The sequence below is a fragment of the Typopeltis vanoorti genome, chromosome 11 (genome assembly GCF_054136105.1).
Source record: "Typopeltis vanoorti isolate ZY-2024b chromosome 11, IOZ_Tvanoo_1.0, whole genome shotgun sequence".
Taxonomy (NCBI): Eukaryota; Metazoa; Arthropoda; class Arachnida; order Uropygi; family Thelyphonidae; genus Typopeltis; species Typopeltis vanoorti.
Genome location: NC_143559.1, coordinates 46,379,354 through 46,403,056, shown reverse-complemented (window position 1 = coordinate 46,403,056; position 23,703 = coordinate 46,379,354). Strand labels below are relative to the sequence as shown.

Sequence of the window (23,703 nt, the reverse complement as noted above, 5' to 3'; positions counted from 1 at the left end):
AAAAACTTAATATTATTGCAATATTTGGGACTAACGAAATACAGTATTTGAATTTTATATCACATTAAAATAACAAAATAATAAAACGATAGGATTTTTTTTGTATGTAATAACTGCTGCGATACGTCGGATCAATATCCTCACTTCTTGGGCGTGGACAGCAGGGTCCCCCCCCCCAGTTTATCTGGGGGTTTTCATCCCGCAAGCAGGCAAACCGGCCCCGTGAACACACACGGATCTACAGCCATAAATACTTAACCCCCCATGAGAGGGCTCAACTCGCCCCAATAGGGACAGGGGAGGAAAGGGAGGAAACTCCATATGAATAAATAAAATAAATTGTTGGAGATTGCTTTTTCAGGCGAAGGATAGCCTATACTAGAAAGAAAGAAAAAAAAAACAAACGTACTGTAGCTTTCGAGGAAATTTATGAGTGCTCTTTAACTGAAAGTGAAATGGATGTTTCTTACGGAGGTTGTAAATTTTATTTTATTTTTTTCAGAAACTCCGGTTTTTGTTCGTTCAAAACGAGTTCACAGTACGCAGTTACAATTAACTGACATAATTTTGTCATAATTCCCCCATCATCATCAACCCAACTGACAACTAAATATCGGGGAAAAAAAGATGATAAAGATGCCAAATATTCATTAATGCTTGAGATGTTCTGTTAAAATAGTAAACTTACGTTTCGCTCTTACACTATTACATCAAATAATTCATTAATTTTTATGATGGAAGAAAAATCACTGATCAATTGAAGTAACAGTTTGATGCAAATAAAACATGCTTTGAGCGACATAAAGAATTTCTGGGAATTGTGCTCAATTCGCCAACAATTAGCGTCCATCTTAATAAGCTGTAGGGCCTCCTTGCGTTGCAATCCTACGGGGAATACTTTCCACAAGCATTTGGTAGCAATCAATGGGAATTTTAGACAATTATTCTGTATGCATGTAATGAGGTCTTGGAATGTTGTGGGGGGGGAAACGTTCCTTGACCTCATCCGATACCCCCGTTCATCTAAGAATGCTTACTAGGGTTGAGATCAGGTCTCTATTGAGGCCAATCAAGTGGAGTGACGTTCATGTTCACTAATAATGCTGTAGCAGAAACCTTATGACACTGTATTTCTTGTTGAAAATGAATGGTCAATTCCATAGAAACCTCACAAATCAGGAAGCATTGCATTGTCCAGAATATTTAAATACCTCTTGGAGTTCAATGTTTGTGGTACCACAAACAAGGCTGGAGGCCAAACCAAGAAAAAAACAAGACCATACCGTCACACCACTACCTCCGAATTTCATAGTTGGGGTTGCCCACTCTGGTAAGAGACGTTCACCGGGCATCCGCCACACCTACATCCGTCCATCTTCTGGTTAGAGGATGTAGACTGATCCATTACTTCATAACACAGCTTTCTAAGCTTCCCGCTGTACACGCATTTTGCACCACTGAAGAGTGGTGCAAAGAGTGTTGTGAGCATCGATTCTGAATGTTTTTCTTTGTGCAGATTCATTTTCCTGTCGATGCCCGGAACTATGCATTCAACGTGTCGGCCGACGAACGGGTTTTTAATATTATCCTTCGTAGCACCCTACGGTCATGTTCGGTGAGTCGTCTTATGAGGGTAGCACTTGCAGTTGACTCCCTCGCTTCCATCTCAGTATGATATCACTGATTGTTGACCTGGGATGGCTCAATTTGTCAATAATTTGCTGAACAGATAGGCCTGCAATATTGCATCACAACATTGGTTTCTAACTCCGTCAGTTCCTTTCTAGCATCCATTTCACTAAGACACACTTGCACTGACTTGGGAGTATCATGTTCCTCCAATTTATACCGACTACAAACACATGACTCGTTACATCCCGCGATGCACTTTACCGATGGGGTTTGTCTTTTGACTTATTTCCAGTCCGTGTGTATCTCCTTAATTCCACTCAATAGAAAAGCAATAATAGTTACTTTATATATGTATAAATGAATAAAACGTTTCTTATTTCGACTACTATCCACTCCAAAAAATGTAATTTTTCTACTCTCTCTTTCTTTCCTGAGAGAGAGAGAGAGAGAGAGAGAGAGAGAAAGTAACACTTTCGCTATTAATAAAGTCCAGATGCAGGGATATAATATAGCGGAAAAACTGTCACTTATATCAGAATTGATTTCTTCAATATGCATTTTTCTTTTGTTTCATGCAAAACAAACTGGTATATTTTAAACTAAATTATGCAGCAAAATAGCAAGTTGTTTGTAACGTTTTGCTATTTTAATACTTTCAAGTAGTTTTACAATATTTGTGTATGCTAAGACAAAGACATTTGTAAAATTTTAGTAACGAATGTTAGTTTATATCACATTTTTTATTTCTCTTGTTTCGTTTATTCCTAATAATGAAAAATTCTATATTGACAAATAAGCAGTAATGATAATGATCTTGTGATTATGTTGTCTTGTGATAATTTTGGTGGTAGAGAGAGGGTTTAAAATCATGTGATAACATTCGAACAACTCAAGGAAGAGGTACATACTGTTTGCTTATAAAGCATCATGGCATGGTTTATGATTATCTTTATTTCATATTCTACAGATCCCAAAGTCCGAATTATATAAAGAGCAAATGTTCGCTCTTCATGCCATCCACTATCATTCTCAGAGTTTAAATGTGTTAATAAAATTATTGATGTATATATAAATCATAAAATAGTTGAATAAAAATTCAAATATTCATATTTCAAACGGACACTAGATTGAACATAACTGCATATTTTTGTAATTCATTCTGTGTGATTCAGTGAAATATATTCTAAAATTTATTCTGACATTAAATAGTTATTAGCGACTTTATTCCGGTATTAAATTTTGACATTAATAGTCATTTTAGCTAATACAAAAGGATTGAACATTTTCATCCTTTGCCCACTAAAGTTAAGAATCTGGGGTGCTGCATTCAGCATCATAGAATCACTTTCTCTTACAAAACTCTAGTTTGTCGGGACAAACTCACCTGCAACCCCCTAATTATATTCTAATATCCGTGACACTGAACTTCTGAACTCTCACTGACCAATATACGCCTCACCGTAAAACCATTCAAATACAAGCCATCCACCTTATCTTAATCCTTGTTTACATCAAACTTATTCCAACATCCACAGCAAATGATATTGTAACAAATGACACTAAGAAAAACTTGTAAGAATGAATTTTATTATTGTTACTTGACACCTCCAAAGACTCATCGAGAGAGGATACCTAATCTACAACTCTCCGTCTACACAATTGAAATCCACCAACTACTACAGCTAACTCCCTCATATATCCCAACGCCATCTGGTGCCCACCAGCACCATTAGTATTTTCACAGACAATCACAAACATCCATGTCCACGGTGGGATTCGAACTCTCAGCCTTTTGTCTGGAGATCGGATACGCTAACCAGGCTGGCACTTCACATGAGTAGTTTTTTCCTGTCTTATTTATAATTAAAAATAATTTTAATTATTTTAATTAAATAAAAATTAATTAGAATCATTTCCTGAAGTTGAATAACTTTATTTCTGTATTCACATCGCACATATTCAAAAATTAAAATAATTTATTTTTGAATTGTTGCTTTCCACAGCCGAACAGAAACAGAGAATCAAGTTGAGAGCATTCAAATCAAAGTGTACAATGCATTGTTTAAAATATCATGTTTTTTGAAGTCAATTTAAGTTATCTTTGAAATGTATATAACTTTGCAACTACTGACAGTCGGATTCACTTTCACGTGATATTTCTGTCTGGGAATGAATTCAGGAATAAAAGCGAGGTACTTGATAGAGATTTCTCTATATGATTTCTCTAGTTAGTTCATTAATTCGACTTACTGATACTAGAGCTAATAACGTCTTCGGAATAGATTTGAAGAAATATGTTAATTTGTAATTTAAAAACAATTCTAATGTTGATATTGAAGAAGTATATTTCATCGCACATTTGACAGAGGAATTTTTTTAAGGCAACAATCACTGACAAAAAAAAATGTAATTTTTTTTTTCTTTTTTCAAATTATTTATGATTTAGATCATGTTTCTAGAGTTTCTATTGTTGAATAAAACACACCTTTTGATCTTTCGGATAAAAGGACGTCGATAGATATCCTTCAAAATCAGTGGAGGATCGCTCTTATAATTTTACATGAAACTGTTGCAAATGCGTTGCAAAATACAGAAAGACAGCTACGAGTACCATTTTCTCTCCGAGACAAGATCTTTTACCATAAAATAAAAGAGAACTTCTGTGTCGCCGTAGTAAAAATATAGCATCATAATTACAACAGAGTGAAAGTAACTGAATTACACAAACAAGGAGAAAAGAAACAGATATCCAAAAATGCAAGCTAAGAAGGAAAAGGAAAAAACAACATTGCGTATAAAATGTAATTATCGATTACAAAACACATTAAACGGAATAACAAGCTACTATATTAATATAAAATGAAAATTAAAATTAAATGAAAAAAAATTAAATTAAAAGTTTTAAAAGCTAAATTAAAAAAAACAAAAAGAACTATTGTACAAAGTGAGTGATTTCATGTATTTACCGGCTTCATATTTACTACTAGAGGCCGAGATTATTACCATATTTTTCATTAATTATAGGCTACGCAACCTCCTCCTTCAAATTGTGCATGTGTAAGCTAAGAATCTTAGCTAGAGAACAGCAGTTGGATAAACACAGATGTGTGACTCAAATAGGAATTCATTCTGCGCTTTCTGCACTAGATAATTAAAAAATAATATAACATAAACTTATAGTCAATACTTCAGACAATATGCCTGCGTGGGTTTCTGCTGAAAGAAGCAACGTTTAAATATAAGTTGCCACAAAAATAGAACCCACATCGCTAAAGAGTTCCTGGTTTGTTTCTAATGGTGGAAAGATGCTAGAATTAGTGCATGTACAGCTAAAAGAAAAACTACGTAACATCTTAAAGGAGTGATATAGTCTTAAGAGAAGACAGAGTAGAAAGAACCAGCTTACATGCTATTTTTTATTATTATTATTTAACTTGATAAAATATACATTAGAAGATAGGTAACAAAAGGATTATTTACATATAAGTATATAAGTATATACAGGGTGTTCGGGATAAATTTGACATATTTATAATTAATTATATTTTTCCGTAAGTTACATGTATTAACACACACTTCTCTTCATTTAAAAGTTTGGACCCTTCTTCATTCATATACAAGATGTCAGAAAGGATGGATAGCTGGAACCCACCTGAATCATGGAAGAGAATAACTTGTATCATGATGATTCGTGCCCGCCATCAAAATAAGGATATTACGACTGCTGCCCAATGCTCCCTGAATACAGTAAAAACAATCAGGCATGAACTAGAGACTTGCAATGGTGACTACGAGGATGTAGCAAGAAGAAAGATCCCTAGCAGACGATCTGATTGCGTTCGTACAGCAGAATTCCTCGCAAATCTGCAGGAACAGGTGTTGAAGAACCCTGGCATTGGAATTCGGGCTTTGTTCGTGGAGTTGCTAACTGTAGTCAAGCCCTGGATAACAAGGGTAGCCAATGGTAGGCCGTATGTATGGCAGCAGGATTCGGCCCCTTGCCACACCTCTGGGAAAAGTCAAAAATGGTTGTCTGAAAATTTCTACGACTTCACCAGTCCAAATGTTTGGCCTCCAAACTCCCCAGACCTTAACCCCATGGATTATTTTGTATGGGGCGCAGTTGAAAAAGACACCAATCGCACTTCCAGTAATACAAAAGCCCAGTTAATGGATAAAATTAAAACAGTTTTTGCGGCCCTTCCCAGGGGGACTGTAGCATCAGCTTGTTCGAGGTTCCGAAGCAGAATTGAAGCTGTGATCGATGCTAATGGTGGTTATTTTGAGTAAATCTTGTTGATAGTATTGTAATTAACTCTGCCTGTAATGTTTTTTTGTCAATTCATTAAATTTAATAGATACAAAGAAGATTTTCTTTTTCCTTACGAAACTGTCAAATTTATCCCGAACACCCTGTATATATTACAGAGAAAGGAAGATTTTCCTTTCATATATACAATAGAAAATGCAATAAATAAATCCACATTATATTTAAGTTTCACTCTTAGTTTTATTTCAGATAAAGTGTATTGTCGTCGGTAATCCAGAAGAAGGTACCAGTTGGGTTCCACTCCTCTATGAATTTCGCGACAGTTCTTGTTTCTTTGAAGTAATCAAGTTCCAGTGAAAGCCTGCTCTGTGGTTTCCGACGGAGGCTATACATGACAGTTTGTGCTGATTCGGAGATGGACGGATGTTGGTTATTTCTTGTGTGTTGTAGGTAGAATCTGTAGATGACGGTCTTAGCGCAGATGAATAGGAAACTGCATATTCTGTGTCTGTTTTCTTCTGTATGGACTAAATTCCAATTGTCTTCTGGTGAGTTGAATAGATAGACAGAGAGAGAGAGAGAGAGAGAGAGAGAGAGGCGAAGATAAATAACTGAACTATCGTGTATTGCCGTTTACGTGTCTTTAAGATTATCGAAAATGACGATATACACCACCACTTTTCATGTTTCTGATATTTTTTGTTTCACCTTTCAAAGGCTTAAAAGAATTACTAAACTAAACCTACTGAGAGCAATTCTTTTTCTTATCTGAACACCTTGCATGAAAGTTTCATCAACTGCAATTGTGAAATTCTTCCAAAAAAAGGAAAATATCCTACAATGGGTTTGCTACTGGAAGACTCCTTCTACGGCTGAGACGAGGAATCATTACAGAGGCACATAAAGCAATTGCGAAAAGCTTAAAGTACAAGTAAAATAACTAACAAATTCAGACTGCTGGTTCTTCATGATAAACGAATGTTACATTATATATATATATAACGTGTTTTTTTTTGTAGAAAGTTTTTTAACTTGAGTATATTATATATTCAAGATAACAAGTGATTTTATATAAACTTGGTTTTTAATCCTATTTCCCAAATGAGCAAACAGACAAGTAAGTCAAGTTTGCGCCTGCACGTAGTGCAGGTCTGAGGCAACTCATGGTAGTGCCACTCTAGGCAACTCGTGGTATAGGTGGATTAAGCTGTGATCACTTTCTTCAGTATTTTTCCCTTAATGTAAAGCACATCCTTTTGCGGAGATGTATGATGCTATGCATTAAAGTCAATGGTCACTACCCATACCGGTTTCCCTTTGTTTAAGTGCGGGGATTCCTTTCCAAAAACTCGTAAAATCCCTCGGATCACCCAATAATGAGCGACCCGTAGGATCAGAAAGTCAGAAACTCAGTTGGCTCTACACCGTGGCAGGCTCCCCCCACCGAGCAGATACGCTCATTTGCTAATCTGGAAGGATAACAGTAATAGCCATGCCTCAGGTAACTTCACAGGCTGCAGCATTGCCATTCATCACCCAAGCTTTCAACCGACCGGTTTCGACATTTATTGAGCTCTCGTCAGTGGGAGCCAGTCCTGACAATGATAAGGTTGAAGTAATGCAGAGCTTATATGAATTTTACCTAAACAAGTTGCCAGGTGCTTTGAACTTATTAAATAAAATCTCAGGATGAGAGATAGATGTAGAAAGTTTTTTAACTTGGGTATATTATATATTCAAGATACCAAGTGATTTTATAAACGTTTTTTTTTGTAAGTGACCATTGCCTTTAATTCATAGCATCATACATCTCCGCAAGGGAATGTGCTTTACATTAAGGGAATAATACAAAGGGAAGGTGACCAGAGCTTAATCCACCTTTATCATGAGTTGCCTCAGACTTGCACTACGTGCAGGCGCAAAATTGACTTGTTTGTTTTCTCACTTGGGAAATAGGATTAAAAAAATAAACCTACTTTATATAAAATCACTTGGTATCTTGAATATATATATATATATATATATATGTTAAAGATACCAAGTCATTTTAAACCTGGTTTTACTCCATATCCCAAGTAAGCAAACAGACAAATATAAGTCAAGTTTGCGCCTGCACGTAATGCAAGTCTAGCTGACCCTGCAGGTAGTGCAAGACCAAGGTAACTCATGGTAAAAGTAGAATAAGCTCTGATCACTAATCTTAATATTTACCCATAATGCAAAGCACATCTCCTGGAGGATATGTATGATGCTTTGTATTAAAGGCAAGGGGCCACTACCCAGACCGGTTTCGACCTTTATTGAGGTCTCATCAGTGGGAGCCAGGCTAGAAATATCAAGATTTTAGTAATACACAGCTTGTAAGTATTTTACAAGAACAAGTTACCATAAGGTGTTTTAACCTTATTAAATAAAAATCTCAGGAGGAGATATAAATGTAGAAAGTATTTTACCTTGGGTATAATAAATGTTAAAGATACCAGGTTTAAAATGACTTGGTATCTTTAACATTTACAGGATAATAATGTAGTTCGACGGATTTGGTATCAAAACCTTAGTATAATAATATCTAGTTTATTTTACTAAGGGAACTCACGGTTCCCTTAGTAAAATACTTTTTTAATTTTGCGAGATAATTAAATAAAAGTCAGCTTTTTTTTCTCTTGAGGCTGTTATAAGGTCGATTACACTGCTTCAAAGGATTACACTTACTTCAAGGAGTAAAGTTATCGCAAAGTGGCTCCTGCCATCTGGTGTTATCTAGAAGTATTATACAGATAGTTATAATTACACACAGATTACTTTCAACGAAATTTATATATCATCTTCGAATTATAAATAATCTGCTCAGGGACATCAGCGAAATTACGCCAAGTTAGAATAAATCATGGTTTAAAAATATCTGAAAATAAGTACTTATCTCGGCAGAGTCGATGTAAACTGTGCAACTTATCTTAGCACAGTTGGTGGCTGTTAGCATCATTATTAAATAGTTAAATAGTGCACGTGAGGGACACACGTGGCCAAGTATTTGTATACTCTGAGTAAGTGAATTTTACTTACATCTGCATGAAGGTTTCTAATTCAGGGGCCAGTATAGAGTAGATGTTTGAAAAGAACAAAGAGATCAACATGATGGTTCAATACACTGATGAGCAAATCACCAGTTTGCACTTCTGATTCATAGAATAAATGAACGTGAAATTCTAAAACTCACTTATGATGAAAAAATTCAGTTTTTGGAGTTACGTATTTTAATCAAGACAACTGATTAAACGGTCTAACCTGTGAATAAATATGATGCATATTTTCTATTATTTTAACATACTGTATATAACATAATTCTTTTCTAATTATATATTTGGTTTTATCTTTTATCCAAGTGTATGCCCACAAAGTTTGCGCCTGAAGTTCTTTCAGGAATGGGGAAACTCGTTGTAAAGGTGGTATAACTTCTCATCATTTGCCCGAGGTGATAGCACCTCTGAGCCTGATTCCCACTGATGAGACCTCAATAAAGGTCGACACCGATCTGGGTAGTAACCCTTCCCGTAATGCATAGCATTATGCAAGTCCGCAAGGAGATATGCTTTGCATTATGGGATACTAAGGCAAGAGATGAGAACTTATACCACCTTTACCACGAGTTGCCCAAGCCCGGAAAGTACTTCAGGGGCAAGCATTGTTTGCTTACACTTGGATAAAGGAGAAAACTAAGTATATAATTAGCAGCATAGCTGAGATAGCAAGCACAGCAGCATAGCAAGTGAAAAAACTTCATTAATTCTTCTCTTTCATATGCATTTTTGTTAAGAAGTCATGCTATGTCTTTAAGAGCCGCGGGCGTAAGGTAGTTATAATGAGAACGTGTTGAAAATGTAGCTCAAGTTGAATTGAAGCATAATTTCTGCGATCGCATTGTTTTTGCAACAACTTCTGCTCATTTAATAAATAAACAAAATAAGAATCATATTTTTCTCTTTGAGATGACACGTAGTGTTGAACAGCAAAACTTGGTGAAATTGAAGTTTCCCTTATTGATTAGCCATAAACCTAATTACAATTTAAAGTATAGTTTTAGATATATATATAATCAACAAATATATAAGGGATATAGCATACAAATGCATGAGTACTACAGATTTATTATTAGTCTTTTTCTTATTTCTTATTATTAGATAAAAATATTTCTTATTTTTCTTATTAAACTGCACGCTAGTAATTTAGAGAGACTCCTAAACAGAAGCAGGCAAAATAGCCGTAAATATAATAGTTTGTTAAGAGGAGCAACATGGAAGTTTTCCCAGAAATAATATCCGTCCTTTTGTATGTTTACATTAATTTTATTTCATAATTTAATATTTATTTTGATTACATGTTTTTTGTAGTTTGGTTGTGCCACGTTTCTACTTTATATAAATTCATGATACACTGTCCATGCGGAGGTAGATAGTTTTTTTCACCCGGAAACTCAGGTTTTCTCGGTCCGTGAACACACACGGATCTACGCTCAAAAAATACATACTTGAAAAAAATCCCTCATTGGAGGGCTCGGGCTGTCCTAAGTGACGAGCTTATAAAATGCAAATTTTAATTATTCGTCATACGAAGAATTTTAAAATAAATTAAAAATACAAAAAAAATGACATTGATAAAAAATTGAAAAATCTTTAGCCCACCCACCGTACAAAATGTACTATAGGCTTAATATGTGTGGGAGCAACATAAAAAAAGATAATATTTACAATTAGAACCTAATATTTATTTCAATATTAGGATTTCCATGCTTATAGTCCAATTTTAGTTATTTCTGAAGAACCAAATAGCATAAAAAATGCAATCGTCTGTCTGGTAAACTAACAAACCTGGCATAGCATTTCACGTAAGAAATTTTTGTAGCGACGTTTAGTTGCATACGATTAACAAAACTAAAGATTTATAAATAGAGCATTTCTAGTAATATCCATGTTGTATACATAAAACTGTATTTTCAACGCACACATGAATGAAATTTTAAAAGCCTTTTGTAAGATTTTTAAAAGTGATCGTTTTTCTATGTGTAGTTATAGTCACAACTACAAAATTTACTCTCCGGTAGGAGAAAAAATTAATCAAAAAAAAAATCATTAATCTCGTTTGTTCTATTTCCCACAGTTTTTGTTTCCTAACCAAATTATGATTAATTAGATTTCTTAATTCATGCTTACTCACAGACCTACAGTATGTCGTGAAGTGTAGTTCGAAATCAAATCCAACTAAATGTCGGGATTTGGTCAAAACTGTTCAAAATTTAAAAATATCGATTCTACATCATCTACCTCTGATTTCTCAGGTTTCATTTTGTATCAATTTGTATTACGACCTAAGCAATTAAAGCTATGAGGCTACAATTCTAATGGGGGAGGAATCGGGTTACAACTTAAAAAAAAAATGAAATCGATATTTTGTTTGATAAGACTGTTTACTGTTCTTATTATCTCAGAATAGCATAAAATTGGTATCGTTGCTGTGAAAAATGTCTCTATTAATAGACATTATTATATATTAAAATGATAATTTCTCTCGTTAGTTTGCTAAATACATCTTGCAAAATTATATCCTTAAATAATATTTCGTTCCTCGACCTACCCTTCAACAGTGGGTAGAAAAAGAAAAAAAATTGCTTTGTAGATAATATATTTGTAGCAGCCAAAAGGATTAAAGATTTTATTTTAATTTTTTAGTTTATTAACTCATCATGAAGGGCTTCTACATGACTATTAACAGTACTAATTGCAGACATGAGGTGTGCAGCCAATAATCATGAATAATTCCCTGAATCTGTGACACCTTTCAACTCATTGTCAATACAATAAAAGTTCAGTGTATTGAAAACAATACTGATCACTTTACTGTAATTCATAAAAGTTTAATAGTTCATCGAAATGTAAACAAGAACATACAACACAAAATCAATTTTTTATTGTATTGATTTCGTTATTCTTCATTTTCTTCTCGTATAACATAATTTTTGAGGTTTCGGATTGAAGTTAGGAGCAAAATATCCTTCGAAATCAGCTGATGCCCCTTCTGGTAACCTGACATCAAACTTCTGAAGAATCGTTGCAAAATACAGAAACACTGAAACAAGACCCATCTTTTCTCCGGGACAAGACCTTTTACCTGAAAAGAAACAAGCAGAAAACACTCAACCATTACTTGGGCTAACATAGAAATAAACATAATCAAACAAATATTTTATCATAAATTTACCATGAAGAGATTTCATCTAAAACGACTCAGGTTGCAAGAAATCATACTCACAAATAAATTCATTGAAGTAATTTCAGAATTATTCTATGAAATTAAATAATTTATATAAAATATATAAATTTCTTATAACTGTTTTTAAATAATTTTGAATAATTTGCATTAACAAGCGAAATAATAATAAAATAAAAAAAAATCAGTTTCTTTATAGAGACACATGTTTCCGAATTTAATAAGTATTTGAAATTATATAAAATTTCCCATGAGGATGTTTTGTGTTAAAGCATCCCGACCTTCCTTGAGAAGTTATGACAATGTTATTTAGCTAGCTGCAGAACGCTCATTCTCTTAGGAAATGTAAAATCATTAAAATATAGAGTTATAAAACGTTGAATGTGATGTATAACTCTTTTCTGAGATTACGTAGAGGCACATCTGAATTTTAAAACATATGTAAAATATTATTGTCACCGTGGACGTTTTGCCACCATTTGTTTCCAATAATCACAGTACTGGTCTCACACGAAGCAATAAAAATCACTTACTACCTAAACACAGTCATATCCATCTCACAGTCTGTTGCATGGAAAGTAGAGACGCTGTTTACTGGGACAAATTGTGCATTTAGAAGAGCTTAACTGATATAGAATAATAGGAATAAAAGGCGAACAAATAATTGCAGTACAGTATATATTTATCTGAAAGAGGCAAGGAATTTACAAATCTAAGAGTTTTATACTTTCGCGACAGTACGTTGGCGATCTCTGATTATATTAATTATGATAATTAAGGAAGACTGAATATCTCTATTAAACAGTTATGCAGTACGTATCACACGGCTGTTGAAATGTGTATAAATTCAATTAATAATGAATACATTTTCCTATTTTATATTCGAACAAGTATCTTATGTTAAGCATTGACCTACCCATTGAAAAGGGTATGAGACATTCTGGTTTTGTGACTGTTTTACCATCTGAAGACAAAAATCTGTCAGGAAAGAATTTGTCTGGATTATCCCAGTAGTCGGGATCATGATGTACAGCCCAAAAGTTGGCAATAACAATGCTTCCTTTGGGAATATCATAGCCTCCTATCGTGGTGTCTTCAGATGCTCTATAAATATGAAAATAATAATAATAATAAAAACATTATATAGAAAACATTCTCTTAATTTCGTGTTTTCTAAAGTTGACCTTTCTTACAGTAATCTCTACCTGATTTTCCGTTTCAGGAATTTGATTAAAATGAATACAAACTTAAGCATCTTAACGGGCAATATGTTTGTGATATTTCCATATATTTTGAATAACGCAAATTTTACACCTTCAACCAAGTGGAACCGTTGTAAAAGTTGAAACTGGTGGAATGATTTCATAGAATCCAAAGGAACTTAAGAAATTTCATTTAGAGTTATCTAATAAATGAACACAACTATGTTGCATTCCTCACAGGTGCATTCAGTAGAAACTATTCGTATTAAATGGAAAAAAATTGGTTGTGATCGTTTTTAAACGAGGGGACAGTTATAAGAGTACCCAGATGAGAAGGAATTTGCATCACTAATAAGGAGCGAGGGATATTTTTTATCATTAAACAGACCAGAGAATGCACGCATTCTCTGACAAGAAAGAACTAGATCTATCCATAATTATACTCTTTAATAATACGTCAGTCATATGAATAGGCTTACATTATAACATACACCTATAAAGTGATATTTCAAAGTATTTAGACAGATTTTATTTATTCACTTGTCAAGATTTAGGAACTAATAATGTTTAAGACGTGCAAATGAAGGAACTATAGGATAAAACTTATTTTTAAGTCGATCCACTCCCCACTTGCAGACACGGTCAGTGTGCTGTGCCTCATAATTGTGTGTTACGAAATATAGACAGGTAAGGATATGAAATAAGTAGAAGAACATAAAATGAAACAAAATTCACTTACATTGAAAAGCAATGCATATCATATATGCAGAATTGTAAATGTGTGCAGAATGACAATTGTAAATTATACCCCGTGTTATAATACGAGTACATGTTGCATAGAAAGAAAAGATTGTTCTGTAACTGTCAGAAGTCAATGAAAATACATTGAAATTAATATCCAATAATAAATTATTTAACATAGTCATGATGGGTATTGAGCAGGATATTTTCTGCAGATTGAGAAATTTTCAGACAGTCATTTCTCTTTTCTGATGGTGAATATCCCTATGGACTTGACGGCCTACTTAGTAGAGTTTGTATAAGAAAAATTAGCTTACAATAAGAGTGCAGTGTTCTTCAGATGTCTAGTATATATACGTAGACTATATACTTTGTCTAGTATATAGTCTGCGACTTTGTAAAGGAAGCACAAGAAAACTAATTAAAATATCTGTGGGTAATAATATAATCCCCCCCGCTAAATCTTGTTTTGAAGTTCTATGTGTTTCTAGAAAATGTAGGAGAATTTTCAGTAAATGAGAACAGGACTTTCAAAGAAACTACAATAGGTCTTGACGAACACTTTCTTTATGGGTCTTGATGGATAAAAATAAAAGCTAATTTTTATAGAAACCTAAACAAACTGTATAGGAGTTTCAAAATTTTAGAAGATATTGTGCTTAATTCTCCTTATGAGTGCGTTAAATAATTTATTTGCTGTAATTTTAGTCTTTTCCTTGAATCAAAATAGCAACTGAAATAGAAAATTATATTTAATACCGTGTTGAACCTCCTTTAGCCTGAATTACAGCACATTTGCTGTTAGGCATACATTCTACAAGGTGTTGGATTGAATCTACGTTTATAACATATCAGACATTCTCCAGACAGTCCTTTAAATTCCTCAGATTTGACGACAGAGGACTTTGCTCTTGTATCTGTTTTTTTTTTTTTTTAATATGTCTGATACATTCTCAAATGGGTTCAGATCCGTTTTATGGCGGCCAAGAAAGATGGTAAGTCGCTCTCATGCTCACAGAACCACAGCGGAAAAATACTTGCTCAGTAGCATTGTCGTCCATAAAACAACAGTCACCTACTGGATAAAAAAGTCAACATTTCAGGATGGACCTGATGGCAAACAATGTTCAGATATTCCTTGATGACACCCAACTTCAAGCAATATCAGGGGACCCGTTCCCTACCAACAGAACATATCCAAACCATGACTCCACCTCGGGAAACTTGAGTTGTGTTTCGTTGGCAAGCTGGATTCGTTGTTTCGTGGTGCTCCCACCAAACTCTCTTTTTCTGCTGTCGGTACAGAACAAGGTGTGCCGTGACTCGTTGGATCACATGGCTTTTTCTATAGCATTGTCCAGTCACGGTATTCCTAACACCACCATTGTAGACGAACTTTCCAGTTCTTCGCAGAAATCAGTGGTTTCCGTACAGGCATGCGACTGCAATACCGATCCTCTGCAATTCCTTACACAAAGTTCGGTGAGATATGGGGGTGAGTACAGATTTCATTTAATTTCATTATTCTGTTTGTCCGTAAAAGCCTTTTCATATGATGACGATCTCGCTCCTGACAGACTGTCTTAGTAGCAGAGTACGTCTCTTAGAAAAGCAATGTCGGTTATTTTCCCACTGATTAAACAGCCAGGATATCTTACCTTTCGAGAAACCAATCATTTTTGCTGTTTTCCAAATTGTGGCTCAAGTCAGACAGGTACACACAATATGTTGTTTATCGAACTCCGAAAGACCTTTGTTTTTTCCATTTTCCACTCTCTTTATACTAATTAACACAAAATAAGAAAGTTGTATTAGTCGTGTTTTTTTTAAATAACATTGACTAATGATTTGCGTTTTGAATTTCATTAAATGAGCAATCGGATGTTTGGTTTCTTATAATAACTTGTAACTATCAGACTTTTTTAACGTTATTGCTATTTTGGTAACAATTAATAACATTACAAATATTCAAATTTCTAAAATACACTTGCGATGAAATGTTGTGTTTTTCGTCCGTAAGTCATAACCTGATATTGGCTGATATTACAAGATAATTATTATGAAATATTCACAAATGCATTATTATGTATAACTAACGTAAAAGACAATTGAGCAAAAGGGACTGCTGTACTCTAATTTAGAAAATAATTGGTAAATAAAGAGTCATACGATCTTTTCATATTCAGTGGAGCAGTATTTTGCCATCTGGTAACTTCCAGTAAAGTTGCTTGAGTGTATGGGAGACGAAGTCGATCATCCCATAATGGCATCCTTTCATTACCTACCACGTCATCTATTTCAGCCTGAACACGCCGTTGAATTTCGGGATATGTGGATATTATCAGAAAGGCCCACAGTAGTGTTACTGCTGTTGTGTCGCTTCCTGCAGCAAAGAGTGTTCCAACATTACCTATTAGCATATTATCTATATGAAAATAAAAATATAGACCTAGATTAGTAAACATTTAAATGTATTAATTTCATTTTAATTTATTGGCATTAGTTTAGACAAGAGGTTCCTAACCTTTTCGAAGTCACGGAACACTTTTGATTATAAGAAAAAATTCGAGAACACCATAAGCATTAGGGTCAAAAAACTAACAATAAAAATATGCGTGAACTTGCCTTTTATAAAAATGGAACTTATTTTAATGCGATACTTGAGCTTTTTGGAGTTTACAGATTTCAGCAATATCAGGTCTAATATGTGATATAGCTACCCTCATCTCTTTGTCTATATTAGTAAGGCTTTCACGCTTTTTAGTTTTTATATTGGTTCACACAAATATGATGTTGAAAACTGTAACAAAATTTTCAGTGCCCTTGTGAAAAGAGCTGGTTGTTCGGCTTGGACAAAAATCCAAAATTCCTCAAGAGTTATTTCATTTTTAGAGTACGATCCGTTGACAAGGTAACGAATTGTTCTTCTTCTTGTAACGAAAATTCACAACTCGATGTATTAACAATAACAAATGGATTTCGTATCCAGTCATAATTGTGTGTATTTAAGGAAGGAGAGTAACTTGAAATATTTTCTTCCAAAATTGTTAAATCTTCTGTTATAACGGAAATAATTCCGTCGACATTTTTATTATGAGGCGAAGGAAACATATGTACTGTATTTTTTATTTTTATTTTTTCTGATATCCTATTTTTCTGAAGAGATACTTTTTTTCTGAAAAGCTGATAATTTGTCAGTGGATGTCAAAATATTTTCATTTTTCCTTTGGATACTTGTATTAATGCTATTTAAGTAATTTGAAGACATTTTACAAAAGCATCTCTACCTTCATTTTGAAAAAAGGGTAATAATTCTTTCTTAATTTCTAAAATTCGGAATAGCACTTTACCCCTGGATAACCATCTTATTTCATGCAAAAGCAAAGATTCGCACTTGGCTTCCATACATATACAAAGTTTTTTTTAAAAAAAGGGCGTGCTTTTAAAGGTCTTGACTTGATGTAATTTGCCATATTTACAACTTAGTCTAGTACAGGTTTTAATGTTGCCGGTAATATTTTTGAAACTAGGGATTCTCTGTACAAAAAAAAAACAGTGCGTAGATATAATATTTGGGTTTATTTTCTTTGCAAGGGTAACAAATCCTTTTATAGAGCCTACCACTGATGGCTACAAATTCCTACACAGGGCTCCCATGAAATTTAAACATTTTCTAAATATGACGTAATAGAGTCAAAATATCTAGTCCTGTTGTAACTTCGGTAAGTTCTCTGCAGCATAGAAGCTGATTCACTATTTCGTTTTCATTAATGAAAGGATCGAATCCTAGTTAATTAGCTTTACCGCTAATGGCAAAATGTTGTTTGGAAAGTTTATTAGTAACTGTTTTCTCAATATCATCTGACATATCTTTAATTTTATTTTTTATTGTATCTTCCGAATGAGGAATTTTCATTATTTCCTTTTTTGCTTCGTCACCAAACATAATGTTTACTATTTCTCAAACATGCTGGTAAAATAAGAGACTCTGCTATAGTATGTGGTTTTAATTTTACAGCAATTTATTCAGCTACCTTATATGATGAAAGTTGTGCCTAATCATAAATTTTCAAAATATTTTACTTCTTTAACTTGCATGTCCAACAATCTCTTGAAATAATCTTTAGTTTTTGAAGCAGGATTGGCATGTTTCGTAGTTAAGTGACATCTTTCATCGGGGAAACACTTGTACCAGTTCGCGGAACACAAGTGGGTTACGCGAACTGGTTAAGAACCACTGGTTTAGACAATGAAAGTCCAGAAAACTTAAACAGTTAATATCGGAATCTGAAAACACACACAGACACAATTAAATTTAATCAAATTAAGAGTGATATTTAGAATGATGTCAATAATTCTATTTATAATACTACTGAGTACAATATTGTTCACAATGAATAAAATTTAGAATATTTTATAAGAACACTTATATTGTAAAATATTTTAAATCTTATTCATTGTGAACAATGAATTAACCTGATGTAATTTGTCATTATAGTAATACAATAATCATTTTAACAGATACTTTTTTCTAACTGAATAATAAGTATGCATTTTCACGGAGTAGGTTTTGATGTAAATACTTACCATTAAATGAAGTATTTGGCTCTTTTTCTCTTGCCTTCATTTCCAGCAGAAATGCATTAATATAGTTTCCTACATTATCTGGATCAATATTCTTCTTAACAGTCTCGATTTCTTTTCTGCAAACCAATAGACGAAATACGTTAACTTATAAGAAATGTTCTTTCATTAACTTAAAAATTAACTTAAAACACATCGTTATAGGTAGTTGAAGAAAGATTCGTTTTTCCTATCGGTTAAAAAAATGTGAAGTATACTTGTCAAGAAATCATATTTTGTTTAATCCTTTATCCAAGTATAAGTTAAACAAACTTTGCTAGTCGTGAAGTATCTTCACGACTAACCTACTTGTATATAGGGACTGTTGAGACTTCACACCAATTTCATCAATATCCTATACTGTAAAGCCCACTTCAGACGTATATATTACTGAACATTATGGGAAGGTTCACTACCCAGACCGGTTTCGAACTTACTTGTGATCTTAACAAGTACTGTTTTTTTTTTCAGGGTATAAACTAATATCAATTTAAATAACTGCGAAATGAGTTTAAAAATTAGAAGTTAGCTCATTAAAGATTGGAGAGCACAATTACGAGAAGACATTAGAAAATTAGGGGATCCAAGAGATGACATCTGAGGTAGCGCGATATTCAAAACGAAGTTATTCGAACATCAAACTGATCTTATATAATATAGTAAACAGAATTCAGGTAGGTTGATGAGAGCCTCCGTACTCAGTATTAATTAATGAATTTTGGTTGGTAATACCGAAGTTTAAATCCCATCTAAAACGCAAAGAATCTTATAAAAGTTCTTCGCGCTCAATTGGGATTTTCCATCTCGAAAAACAGATAAACTGGCTAGGAGAACACACGCTTTGCTTGTATGTTTGGCCGAATGTTAATGAACTCTCTCTCTCTCTCTCTCTATCTCTCTCTCTCTCTCTCTCTCTCTCTCTCTCTCTCTCTCTCTCTCTCTCTCACACACACACACACACACACACACACACACACACACACACACACACACACACACACACACACACACACACACACACACACACCAACAAGCGCTGTAAATGTGATTTACAACTTTTTGTGGGTAAGAATCCCATAAAAATAATAACCTAAAATTAATCCCGTGCTTCAAACAATGACTTCCATAGTGTGTGCTGTTTTGTTCTAATAATTTCAAATAATAACAACAACAACAACATAGTTGATGATGTTAGCACCGTTTAAAAATCGCAAAGTAGCAACTCTATCGTAAGCAAAACATAAAGTTAAGTAATATAAAGTCTAGAAATTGTGTATGCAGAGAGAAAATGGGATTACTTAAATAACATAAGCTAATAATGTACAGCTATATTTCAACATGTGTTCAGAAAATTAGTGCACACAACAAGAGTATCTTAGCAAAGAACGTAAAATAATTAAACAATCTTCGATTTTCTGATATTGCGTATTGAATACTCTTCTCACATTTGGTATGCTAAAAAACACTCTTAAATCAATGATGTCATCTAAAAGACAGTCGGCTTAATAGTGATCCATATCACGCATTTCGTCATAGCATTCCATTTGCATTATGTCTTTTCTATAGATATTTTCATGGGAGCGGCCACATCCAACTTGTTACCAACATTCTTCAACTTTTTTTTCCAAAAATACACACGAACAACATCTTTTAAAATGTGTCTGCACATGTAAAGCGTTCATATCCATAACCATCTGAAAACGGTTCATGTCTATACATAAGCAGGTTTATATACCATAATTACTGTTATAATGCTCTTAAGGGCAGTATTATGAAGAACACAAACGTCATACGCACCTAAGAAATTTATTAAATTCCATCATATTTTTCACAATTGGCAAAAATTTTAATATCCTCACAATTAAGGGTGTCAACCATGGAAAAAATGTGGGCACATCAAACGCTGGTAAAGTTTCGCCTCCAGTCGCAAAGAGCTCGAGAATGAATTTCCGTTCTTGTTCATTTAATTGTCTTCCAAAACACATGGAAGTGATGTTATTGATAGAGCTAGAAAGAAGGTCAAATTTGATATCATGAGGCTTTCCATTATAGACTTCAATTACTTTGAGGAAGTCACATAGCTCATCCTGTAAGTATGAAGAAAACTTATTAGCCTGCTTTAGTGAAAAGAAGATTGAAATGATAAAATAATTATAAATTATCTACTCATCTAAATATCTCTTCAGACAGTTTGCCATCAACATACTAAGATGTGACCTACTTACTTTTATTCTTTCCTCCATTTGACCTTTTCCGAATCCCAAATCACGGAGAACATGCAAAGCAAATCTTCGCTGTTCCTGCCATTTAGGACCATTTTCGGATGCGATACCTATAGATGAAATAGACTTGTTAAAAGGGTGATTAAAATCAGCCAGATATTTTGTCAGTTTTCTCAAAAAAAAAAATAAATAAAAAATCTAGTTTACTTACTTTCGCTTTCGGGGAGCAAATTCAGTGAAGTGTCAATCGGCCTGTCTAAGAAGACCGATTTCGTCAATGCTTCCTTTGTACTTACGAAGTCATTAGTAAATACAACATAGCGACTTCCAATGGTCATGCTAGAAAATTAAGCAAACCCACATTAGTTGTCAAATTTCAAATTCATAAAATATATTATTTGTAATAAAACTTTAAGCTGTTACAACATAATTCAATAACAAAGTTTTATTTTAATGTTTCTTATACGGTGGATAAAAAATCCGACCAAATTTTACAGGAGTTTTCAAAATTTTCAAATATGTAAAGAAAAGTTTTGTTTTGTTTTTGTTAAAATATTTAAATATCATGGAACTAATATAGTTTCAGATGAGGAAGCACAATTATTAAAGGATGTTTCGTTTACATCGAGACTTAAAGCACAAGTTTAAGTCCAAATTAAATGTCAAAAGACAGGACTGGAGCAGTATTAGCAGAGGAACTGAAAATCAAAAACAGATGGAAAGAATACTGTGAGAAACTGTTTCCACGAAGTGATATACACTGTTACAACGTTGCTGCATCATTTGCAATCCTCTGAGAAAAAAAAAGTATTTCCCTTCGATAACGAGCCAAGAGACTATTTTTCCAGCGACATAAATTAAGTTTAAGGTAGCTAGTAAATCCCGTATTATTCTACAGCCGGGTACGAAATCCAAGAGTTTCATGCCGAAGAACTATCGGCGATTCCAAGCGTAAGTAATCACTTGGGTAGTATAACACTAGGGTAACTTGGAGCAAAGGTGGAGCAAGTACTGTCACTATCCTTAATATTTTCTCATAATGTAAAACGCAACCCCGTAAATTTTGTGACGGAGCTTGCTCCACCTTTGTTCCGAGTTACCCTAGTGTGTGATTACTTACGCTTGGAATTGCCGATAGTTCGTCGGCATGAAACTCTTGGATTTCGATCCGAGTTTCGTACCCGGCTGTAGAATAGAATAATACGGGATTTACTATCTCCCTTAAACTTAAGTATTTCCCTTGTTACACAAACCAGTCCTTTTTGTTGTAGTTGTTCTCAGAACTTTTGGGATCCCCCTCGTACTACAGTTTTACGATTTTTCGCGGGTGAGAGTGATATGACGTGTGTGTGTGTGTGTGTATGTGTGTGTGGAGGTGGATGTTGAAGATCTTAAATAACATCACTATCATATTGATCTAAGTTTCGTGGCCGCAGGAGCGATTATCTTAGAAGAAAGAACGACAAAGAGATGTGAATTTTGGGGTAAATCACGAAATCAGAATTAGCATACATATCATTTTGAATTATAAACTATACATTAGAAAAAAAAAAAAAGGCTATTATTGAAAAAAAAAAGTTAACTACATTCATAACACATAATTTCGTAAAGAGAAAATCTTATTCTTAACCCCTTTAAATTTCTTTAAACAAAATTCTGCATTCTCTATTTCTTATTCTCTGTAAGAAATTCTATATTTCTTACACTTTGCTCTGTAAGATAGCAAGCATTTATTACCGACGTAATAAATGTTTGGACGTTATTATTATATCATTATAGTGTTCAATGACGTTTATAAAAAAGGAACTCTTACGAGAACATTACGCCTCGTCGACTCCAGATGTATAATGAATACATGACTGAAGGTCAAAAGAAAAATACAGATCCTAGTTGTTATTGAATTATAATTAGGTGTTTTTTTTTTAATTAAAACAGCTATATATGCAAAGAATATGGCAGTTTCATTCAAAATGTACATGTTATAGTAGTTTTAGTAGTTTAATGAAAAAAGAAAAAAAAACTACTATACTCTTTAATTAATTTCTGAATTTCAAAAAATATACGGCTTTATATATATATATATATATATATATATATATATATATATATATATATATATATATATATATATATATATATATTGTTAAGTTCCAAAAGTAGGATAATTATGTTAGTAGCAATACGGACAATGTTCAAAGCCGTGTTATGATTTTATTATTATTTTTATTGCTATTATATATATATACATATATATATATATATATATATATATATATATATATATATATATATATTTTTTTTTTTTTTTTTTTTTTTTTTGAGGAGTGGAAGAACTGAGTTCTTCGAGATAGTTAAGTGTTAGTGCTTGAGTTTAGTTAAGAACTAAACTGTTCTGAACTCCGGATAATGAATGTATGATATTTATTATGACTGATAAATACTAGATATAGTAATATAATCCTCAAACCTTATCTAGATCGGTTCCAAAATTCACATTTACGAAATTAATGTGAATTAATTTAATGAATTAAATGGTACTGTAACTGGTGCGTGTAATATGTGGCCTCCCTAGTCCCTGACTCCTTGGAGGTGTCTTTTAATAATAATAATAATAATAATAATAATAATAATAAATCGTATTTCAAAAACATCTGTCTTCCTTCATAAATAGAGGGTGGGGGCAGTAATAAATAATCAATATAGGACGAATTCTTTCCAGGGGAAGAGGGATAGCAGTGCTTATTAACTACTA

At 33.4% G+C, this 23,703-nt stretch overlaps 1 protein-coding gene across 1 annotated transcript in view; it reads right to left on the bottom strand.

Annotated features, from left to right (window-relative positions):
• Nucleotides 1-11,800: 11,800 nt before the first annotated feature.
• The window catches only part of LOC150101513 (cytochrome P450 2A3-like), a 57,740-nt gene continuing 45,837 nt past the window's right edge, over nucleotides 11,801-23,703 (bottom strand). Inside the window, exons 10-15 of the mRNA XM_090400818.1 lie at nucleotides 21,163-21,290; nucleotides 20,896-21,061; nucleotides 18,694-18,809; nucleotides 16,248-16,570; nucleotides 13,080-13,272; nucleotides 11,801-12,064 (exon numbers count right to left, since the gene is read on the bottom strand). Coding sequence (XP_090256944.1) covers nucleotides 11,886-12,064; nucleotides 13,080-13,272; nucleotides 16,248-16,570; nucleotides 18,694-18,809; nucleotides 20,896-21,061; nucleotides 21,163-21,290 — 1,105 coding nt within the window. The 3' untranslated portion in view covers nucleotides 11,801-11,885. The remainder of the gene's footprint in view (nucleotides 12,065-13,079; nucleotides 13,273-16,247; nucleotides 16,571-18,693; nucleotides 18,810-20,895; nucleotides 21,062-21,162; nucleotides 21,291-23,703) is intronic.